We start from the raw sequence: 9,926 nt of genomic DNA, 5'->3' as shown, positions 1-9,926 counted from the left end.
CGGTAGACTCGTAATCTGGGGAACCGGGTTCACTTCCCTGTTCCTCCACATGCAGCTGCTGGGTGACCTTGGGCCAGTCACACTTCTCTGAAGTCTCTCAGCCCTACTCACCTCACAGAGTGTTTGTTGTGGGGGAGGAAGGGAAAGGAGAATGTTAGCCGCTTTGAGACTCCTTAAAGGGAGTGAAAGGCGGGATATCAAATCCAAACTCTTCTTCTTCTTCTTCTGCTTCAGGTTTCAGACTCCGCTAACCCAGAAATAGTGCTTCAGGTTAAGAACTTTGCTTCAGGATGAGAACAGAAATCATGGTGCAGCGGCAACGGGAGGCCCCATTAGCTAAAGTGGTTTTCAGGTTAAGAACAGTTTCGGGTTAAGTACAGACCTCCAGAACAAATTAAGTGCTTAACCCGAGGTACCACTGTATAGTCTGAAAAAGGTTGCTGACACCTGGTTCAGATCTTCCAGACTGGAGCTCCTATTCACGCACCCACAAAAGCACACAGACTTCTGTAGTAAAGTCATTTTATTTCTACTATGCAAGGAAATTAGTTGGCTGCATGCCCTGTGTCCAAAAAACAGAGTGTCCCAAGAAAAGTGGAACAAAGCGAACCATTTGGATTGCCGCAGCCTCTGCCAGAAAGACGTCGTCATGGTGGGTAGGGTATGCTCCTGAAATGTGTCCCTCCCAACCGCTCACACCCAGCTCTTGGCAACGGAGCCTGTCGCCCTGTGACTCACTTGGCTTTTGCCCCTTTGATGGATGAAAGAGTCCCTAGCCAGAGTTTCTGTTTCCTTGGCAAGTGGCCCCTTCCTCTTCCCACCTACCCTCCTAGCGACAGCGGTGCACTTCCACCAGATGCCGGCATTGCCTGCACTTCACTGAGCAGCACCAGCGGAATTTGCAGCTGCATCTTTCCACTACCTCGGCCTGAGCCGTGCGAAAGCCGCGGCCGCAGCAAAGCAGCTCACAGCCATCCACAGCGGGGGAAGTCCTGTTGCACTGACGTCCTGTGGTGCCAAAGATCCCTCCTCGGGGGTCCCAGTTACAGAAATCTGGGCTGGTCACCAAGTAGACCAAGTCGTGAGTAGAGTAGGGCTTAAAGCAGGAACTCTTGGGTACCAGCAGCTTTCGGGATCCCACGCGCTTCAGGTGCACTTCCGTGGCGCTCTCAAATTTCTCCTTCAGGAGGTTGCCCACTTGGTGAAACGGGGGCATGACCTTCCAGCACGTGCGGATCTCACAGGACCCCGACACCCCGTGACACTTGCATTCCACCTTCATGTGGGACAGGATGGCCTAGAAAACAGAAGCAAAGATTCCAAGGGCACCTTCAAGTTTCGTGTATGTACTGAGTTGAATAGGATCCAAAATGCAGCAGTCTGATTGGACCTAGAACAATAGGGTTCAGAATGCAGCAGTCTGATTGGTCCTAGAACAATGCAACAATATGATTGGTCTGCAGCAGACACCCAATCCAGCTCCAGGTGGAAGTGAATTCGCAACCTGATTGGCCTACAGGAGAATTCAAGAATTAGCCAATCACGTGCAGCCCATTGTGTAAATAATGTATATAAAGCAGATATTGTGGGGGAATTTTCATTCCTCCTCACCACGATGAGCTGAATAAAGAGCATGAAATAGGACTTCTGGGTCAGCACCAACGATTAATGGCGGATTCCCTCTGAGCTCGGAGGGACCAGCTCCGTGGGATCGAGTCTTGCCACTGCGGCAAAGCGGGGACCCTGCATTTGAAAATTATCAAACGAGAAGGAAAACTTTGGTGAAGTTTTCTTGGATAAGGAGGGAGGTTATTGCTGCATTTACTTAACTTTGGATGTGGCCAAAGGGTTTGCAAGTGTTCTGTCTTTTTATAAAGAGTTCTCTGGTGGCGTGCATTCTGCAGCCTTCCTAGGTGCCTGCACTTCCTTGAAACCTCTTGATGTACTCAGCTACACTTTCCTTTAAGTGCAGGAAGTCAGAAAGGCTGTCTGCTATGTGCCTGCACCTGTCCGTCATTGTTGGTTTTTTAAAAGTGAAGTCGGTTTACTTTTAAAGTACAGTTGTACCTCAGAAGCCGAATGGAATCCATTCTGGAAGTCCGTTCAACTTCCAAAACGTTTGGAAACCAAAGAACGGCTTCTGATTGGCTGCAGGGAGCTCTGATTGGCTGCAGGCTGGATTCCAGACTCTCCAAGAATCCCTATTTTCTAGGGACAGCCTCAGGTTTACAGAAGCCGCTCTGGTTTCTTATTTGATCCCAGAATGTCCCGCTTTTCCTTAGGACATCCCTATTTTCATGTTGGAGGGTATGGAGTTATGCGACCCCCAAGCCAAGGAGATAAGATACAACCTTTAGAAGACATCTGAAGGTAGTCCTGTATGGGTAAGGATTTTAAAAAATGTTTAATGTTTTATTGTGTTTTTATATATGTTGGAAGCCGCCCAGAGTGGCTGAGGCAACACAGTCAGATGGGCAGGGTAGAAATATTATTATTATTGATAAGGACGTCACTAATTCATTGGAGAAATGTTGGAGAGTATGTGACAGGTAGCTCCTGACCCACCTGAACCAGCAGCATGGATGAGCCCCACCATGAGACTTACCTTTCTGCCTGCTTCATTGTTGTGCAAGTTCATTAGTACTCTGCTGGAGGAAGCACCACGGTTCCGCTCCGTGGTGTCCACAAAGGCCTGGGAGAAGGCAATGCCATAGGACAAGTTGTCAGAGCAGCCTGACCACTGGAACCCTATTGGGTTGGGGAAGAAGAGAGAACAGAGTTCTGTACAGTCAGTACGAAAATGCAGGTTCAACATTCCGCAACCAGAGGACCTGAATTCTGCAACATGCACAAGTCAGACAAAAGCAGGGGCTTTTAAATTTTATTTCCCAAAATGTATTTGTTCCATGTTTTTTCCTAGGAAAGTTGTACCTTGGTTTTTGAACAGCTTAGTTTTTGAACGTTTTGGCTCCCAAACGCCGCAAACCCGGAAGTGAGTGTTCCGGTTTGCAAACTAGTTTTGGAAGCCAAACGTCCAATGGGGCTTCCACAGCTTCCGTGCTTTGGTTTTCGAACGTTTTGGAAGTCGAACGGACTTCCGGAACAGATTCTGTTCGATTTCCAATGTATGACTGTAGAAGAGAATGGAAAGAAGGGTGCCAAAGTCTTAGCCTCTAACCACTAAAAGTGTTGTCCGACAACCCCATGGGCTTCTAAGGTTCAATCTAGGAGGCCTTATACACACACAGTCCCAGTCCTAGAAGCATAGCTGTCAACTTACAGATTTGAAAATAAGGGACCAGCAGCCTCAAAAATAAGGGATCAGCAGCCAAAATAAGGGATTTTCCGGGCACAGGTATGTTCAACCTCTGAGCCCCTCTGAGCCAAAGGCAGAAAGCCCAGCCAGCAGCCAAACGAAGCCTCATCAATAAGGGACAGCAGCAGGACATGGCGCTGGAATAAGGGACTGTCCCGCCAAATAAGGGACACTTGACAGCTATGCCTAAATCCAAGCAACTTCCTTAAAACCAAATAAAAAGCAGATTCTTATGAGGCATGTAATGTGGTTTTCTGTGCTTCTGCACAGCAGCTCCTCCTCCTAAGGACAAGAACAAAATCAGGGTGCCTATGGCCAGATAGGAGCCTCTCCCTTTATTCTTCCAGTCAAAGCTAATTGCTCTTCCCTTACTCTTCCACATAGCTAGGAACACCAGAGTGATTCCTTTCTGAAACTGACATTTTCCCCTTGCTCATATTACTCACACTCTCCTCCTTAGACCGGGGCATGATTACTAGTTCATGCCAGTTGTATTTCTCCTTACCTTCAGGGCTGACTCCTCTGACCTTGCGATCACACCCACACTTTTCCAGTTCGCCGCGGCTACAGGCTCGGGTCACAGCAAATGCGATCCCAGCTGAAGAGACAGCGTGAACAAAGGCCGATTCCCGAGTGCCTGCAGAAAAGAATGTATTAGCAGAAGGGCTGATGAGAGGTGGCTTAGAGGGCTGAAGCCCCAGGCCCTATCCCTTTCTTAAAGCATTTTTTGAGTGCTGACTTTGCAAATGGGAGGGGGGCACTGCAAAGCAGAGGGCTGGTGATACCCCACCCACCCCACCCCCTTAATTTCCAAGAGGCATCTCTACAAATAAATCAGCCTATACAAATGTGTGTTGTGGGGCTTCTAGCCTGAGTCTTTGCAGTGCCTAGGAAGGTATCTGGGTGTATGAGAATGTGTGTGTATGTCCATGTACCCCTTTGTATATAGAGCGCACCCTTTATTGTCTCCAGTCTAGGTGAATGGTTGCCATTTATTTGGGGGTGGGGAGCCAAACACTGCACTTGGGAAGTGAGGGGCAGGTGGGACTTGTCAACCTGGGAAACGGTAGCCCATCTAGGAGAAGGAAAACTCTAGTCCTAAACCTCTGCTGCCTTGTGGGACATCTTCAGGAGATGAAAAGCCCAACAGTAAGCCCTACACAAGTCCAGTGGCATCTCTAAAATGGTGGGATGGTGCCTTGTCCTGCAGCCAAGCTCTATGAAATATACTCAGAGTTGAGTGTGAATTTCATGCTCTTAGTAGCAATGAATGAAACTTCCCCCAAAACGTCTAGCTCTATATACATTATTTACACAATGGGCCCCGCATGATTGGCTAATTCCAGGCTGCTCCTGTAGGCAAATCAGGTTGTGGATTCACCTCCTCCAGAAGCCTGATTGGCTGCTCCTGCAGGCCAAGCAGGTTGCTGATTCACTTCATCCAGCAGCCTGATTGGCTGCTCCTGCAAGCCAGTCAGGTCACTGATTCACTCCCACCTGGAGCTGGATTGGGTGGCTCCTGTGTTTTTTATATACATTGTGTTTTTATATACATTGGAAGCTGCCCAGAGTAGCTGGGGCAACCCAGTAAGATGTGTGGGGTATAAATAGTAAAATTATCATTATGGAATGGGACCTCCCTATTTTTCATCGGATAAATGTTGGAGGGTGTGGATTTGTGTGTGCATGCAATGTTCATTCTTATAGAGATATACAGTGTACCCACACCCAGAAGGCCTTTGCAGTATGAAACCTTATCTTAAATAGGTATTTCTTGCGTGTCTTTTGGGTGGAATCCTCGCCCCAAATTTCATCCATCCTTTCTTCACTGTCAAGACACAAGAGCATCACTGAGCCACTGAATAAAATGAAGCAGTCTAAATTCAGAGGTAGTTGAGGAATCCAAGCAGAAAGGTGACATCCATGACAGAAAGATTTTGCTGGTGTTTATTCCAAGACCTCTTACTTGCAAGATCTGCCTTCTCAGCGAGGCCTTTTTGGAGGAATGCTGAGGAAACATCTGCACGAAGCTTTTCCCTCATCATCTCTCTTTGCTCCTGCTCTAGTTATACGGCTGAGTCTGTTGCTGTAGAAAGCTGGGCAGGCACCAAGTTCCTTATATTAACTACTGCATAACAGCATAGCAACCAAGTTCCCTTACCAGAAATATGAAACTCTGGAGTCCTGCTGTGGTACAGTGGTACCTCGGTATTCAAGCATCTCAGAAGCCAAACGTTTCAGTTTTCAAACACTGAAAACCCAGAAACATATGCTCGCGTTTTCGAATGTGCCTTGGAAGTCAAACAGCCTCCGCTGCACTTTTTTTCAATTTTCTCCATTGACTTTGCTGACTGCCCTTTGTGCCTCAGTTGTCAAATGTTTCGGAAGTCGAACTGTCTTCCGGAACAGGTTAGGTTTGACAACGGAGGTACCACTGTATGCCAATTTAGTTTAGATTCAATATTGGGTTAGGGTTCCATTTGCTGTTACTATAAGAACCCAAGCTGATACTAAGAATATGGGGTTTAGATGGGAGTGGTGTAGTGGTTAGGGTGTTGGGTTAGAACTAGATCAGAGTTCAAATCCTCATGCATTCATGAAGTGTGCCGTGTGACCTTGGGCCAGTGGAGATGGGTACACACCATACATTTAAATCACATGGCATCCCTCAAAGAATCCTGGGCACTGTAATTTAACCCCTCACAGAGTCACAATTCTCAGCTTCCTTAACCAACCACAGTTCCCAGAATTCTTTGGGGGGAAGTCATGTGCTTTAACTCCTGCCAACCTAGCAGTTCGAAAGCACATCAAAGTGCAAGTAGATAAATAGGTACCACTCTGGCGGGAAGGAAAACTAAGTTTCCGTGAGCTGCTCTGGTTCGCCAGAAATGGTTTAGTCATGCTGGCCACATGACCCGGAAGCTGTACGCCGGCTCCCTTGGCCAATAAAGCGAAATGAGCGCCGCAACCCCAGAGTCGGCCACGACTGGACCTAATGGTCAGGGGTCCCTTTACCTTTACCTACATGTGCTTTAAATGTATGGTGCTTGCAAAGCCGTAGTCTCTCAACCTAACCTTATTCATAGGGTTGCTGTGAGGAAAAAATGGAGGGGCAGTGAGAACAATGTGCCCCATCTTGAGCTCCTTGGAGGAAAGAAGGAATGCAAGTGTATTAATTGATTGGTTGATTGACTGACTGACTGACTGACTGGTATGCCCTAGTCATGTTATTAATGAAGTCTGACCTTGCAGAATAACTTTCCCGAAAACCTGCAGCCCCTGCAGGGTGGAACAGTTCCAGGGGCGGTTGCGAAACTGGTGCTGGCACTCTTTGAGGGCCACCTCAGCGCCATGCTTTACTGAGTCCATGGCTTCTGCTTGGCGGTGGCATATCCTCACTTGCTCCTGTGACAAACCCTTCAAGCTTTCGCAGGCGCTGGGGTCCCTCACAAGCCCTCGGAGGGACGGCTGTTTGGCCAGGTATCTATGCAAAAGGGAAGGTGGGGGGAAGCATTTGAGACAAGATTGTTAAACAGTTTTGGGAAAGGGGAATCAATCCCCTCACCCATGTCATTATGACCCAGCTGCAGGTGGCAGCATTTCTGCACTCGATTCTGCGATTCCCCCCATAGTCAGAAGTGGCTACTATTCAACAGAATACAGTGGTACCTCGGGCTACAAACACATTGGGTTACAAACACTTTGGGTTACAGACTTCACTAACCGGGAAGTAGTACCTCGGGTTGAGAACTTTACCTCAGGATGAGAACAGAAATCGCGGCCAAAGAAGGATAGAACTTTCTTTATGTACGCCACAACAGCAGCAAGAATACTCATCGCAAAGTATTGGAAGACACAAGATCTACCCACCTTGGAAGAATGGCAGATGAAAGTGATAGACTATATGAAACTGGCGGAAATGACTGGCAGAATCCGAGACCGGGGAGAAGAGTTGGTGGAAGAAGATTGGAAGAAATTTAAAGAATATTTGCAGAAACATTGTAAAATTAATGAATGTTAAAATGATGTTGGATTGAAATGAAATGGCTTTAGCAACAAGGTTAAAAAGAATATGTAAAAATGGATTGATAATCAGATGAAAATACGAAGTTATAATATGTTAAGATATAGAATTAAGATAAAAACAAAGAGGGAAAGGATTTGCTGAATTAACCATGTGAACTGGAATGCAAAAAAGGGGGATGTGAGGAGGTCAGGAAACAAGTAAATGAAATATAAGACAGATCTGTTTTTAACTGTTTTTTATTTTTCATGTATTTTTTTCCTTTTTCTTTTTATCTTTCTTTTCTTATTCTGTAATTTTCTTTTGTTTGTAAAACTTCAATAAATATCATTAAAAAGAAAACAGAAATCGCGAAGCGGCAGCAGCAGGAGGCCCCATTAGCTAAAGTGGTACCTCAGGTTAAGAACGGTTTCAGGTTAAGAACGGACCTCCGGAATGAATTAAGTTTGTAACCAGAGGTACCACTGTAGTTGAAGCAAAGTGAAGTCATCTGCCTCAAGCCCTCTGACTGCAGTTCTCCTTTGGAGCGTGTCCCTCTCACTTTCCTCTGAATTCATCCCACAGGAAGTATCATCCACCAACCCCACCCCTTCCTCCCTTTGCGAAGTTTTGGCAAGTGGCAAGCCAAGTAGCTCAGTCGGTAAGAGCACGAGGCTCTTAATCTCAGGGCTGAGTCCCACATTGAGCAAAAGACTTCTGCATCGCAGGGGGTTGGTCTAGATGACCCCTAGGGTCCCTTCCTACTCTGCCATTCTGTGATTCTAGGGTTTACTTACAGCCAAGTCACAGCGAGGGCATGGTGCACCAAAGCCAGCACTGAGCACAGGTAGACACTTTCCATCTTGCTATTTTGCCAGATATTTAACTCTCCCTCTTCTTTGCCTTCCTTCCCCAATTCTGCTGAAGTCTTACTCCAAAAGCAGTCTGGCAGCTGGGCAGAAAGCAAATATTCCGGCCCGATTGGAAACCATTTCAGCTCCTCCTGTTCATCCACGCTGACATCTCGCTTACTGAGAGGCATTCATTGCAGGGTTCTCAGCCAGCGGCTCTGATCGGTTCACCCACTGATTCACATATCTGGACCGCAACGCCACGAATTTTTAAAGTGGGTTCTCTTAAGCCCACTCTGAGGATCGATGTTTTATATTTTCTCGCAAACTCTTCCCTCTTCAACCCCAGAGGTTCACGCCACAAACCATGCAAGATCATTACAGGGCAGAGTTCCCAACTCAACCGAGCTCCTCGGCACTTCAAAATCCTTCCGGCATTAGATGGTTGTCGCTCAGGATCACAATTCTTCTTTCCGCTTGGCTCAGCTGCCCAGCTCTTCCTTCTTCAACCCACCAGTCCGATTAAGCACTCAGGCAAGACCCCAGTGCTGGTTCTCAGGAAGGGAGAGCAGAGGGGAGCCTGGGCTGGCGAGAGACTTGGCTGTCTTGCTTGGCTCCCTTGCAGATGTGGAGATGCCTCCTTTCTATCCTACGGCCCTCATGGTGACAGCAAACACAGACAGCTCTGCCTGCTGCTCGCCAGGCCCTTTCGCTCTTTCCCTGCTGGTGATTTTGCAGCCCCTCCTAAAACTTTGGACACAGAGGCAGCTGTGTGGGAAACAAATGGTGACACTTCAACCAAAGCCGACCCTAGTTTATGGGAAGAGCTTATTTCACACTGGGTCAATTTGCTTTCCTCCTAGTCAAAGACAGGGATGTCTATGGAAACTGGGCAGAATTTAAACTCTTTAAGTTGGGTAGGGAGAATCTTGACAGAAATCAAATCCCTTCAGAAATCGCTGCTGTCCTTCTGAAGAATCCGAGGGAAGTTGAACCCTTGTATTGTCAGTTGCAAGAAGACACTCGCAAGAGACAAGGCAGATATTATCTGCCTTTGAAAGATAGTGCATGCTCCCTTATCCCTCACCCACCACACGCCACCCTAGCACAAGATACGGGTGACAAAACGTCTTGTTTTCTTCTTGTGGATTTGACTGATTGTGCCTTCACAACGGCGTCGCTAAATGTGTGAGAGGCATGAGAGCCTCCTCATCCCCGATACAATAGTTGTGAGCGAGGCTCATTTTAAAATGAGGAGGTTTTACTTTGGTCCCCATCTGCACTACACGTTTAAAGCAGCATGATACCACTTTAAACTGTCATGGCTCCTCCCAAAGAATTCTGGGAAATGTGGTTTGTGAAAGGTGCTGATAGTTGTCAGGAGGCCCCTGTTCCCTTAAGAGCTACAATTCTCAGAGTGGTTTAAGTATTAATCCATCATCTCGTGGAGCTCTGAGAACTGCACCCCTGTGAGGGGAATAGTGGTCTGGGTGGCGCTGTGGGTTAAACCACAGAGCCTAGGACTTGCCGCTCAGAAGGTCGGCAGTTCGAATCCCCCCAATGGAGTGAGCTCCTGTTGCTCTGTCCCTGCTCCTGCCAACCAGCAGTTCGAAAGCACGTCAAAGTGCAAGTAGATAAATAGGTACCGCTCTGGTGGGAAGGTAAACGGAATTTCCGTGCGCTGCTCTGGTTCGCCAGAAGTGGCTTAGTCATGCTGGCCACATGACCCGGAAGCTGTCTGTGGACAAACGCCGGC

The 9,926-nt window shown here is 47.4% G+C and overlaps 1 protein-coding gene across 1 annotated transcript; it reads right to left on the bottom strand.

The window, feature by feature from the left end:
* Positions 1-593: 593 nt before the first annotated feature.
* LOC309360078 (protein Wnt-4-like) lies at positions 594-8,190 on the bottom strand. The gene is made up of 5 exons (XM_081894654.1): positions 8,117-8,190; positions 6,562-6,800; positions 3,822-3,953; positions 2,606-2,748; positions 594-1,297 (listed from the first exon to the last, which is right to left on the bottom strand). Exons 1-5 carry the CDS (start codon positions 8,179-8,181, stop codon positions 830-832), a joined length of 1,047 nt encoding a protein of 348 aa, XP_081750780.1. The 5' UTR covers positions 8,182-8,190; the 3' UTR covers positions 594-829.
* Between the last annotated feature and the right edge of the window lie 1,736 nt (positions 8,191-9,926).

Source organism: Podarcis melisellensis (assembly GCF_964234715.1).
Source record: "Podarcis melisellensis genome assembly, chromosome: 17".
Classification (NCBI taxonomy): domain Eukaryota; kingdom Metazoa; phylum Chordata; class Lepidosauria; order Squamata; family Lacertidae; genus Podarcis; species Podarcis melisellensis.
This window is presented reverse-complemented; position numbering and strand designations above follow the sequence as displayed.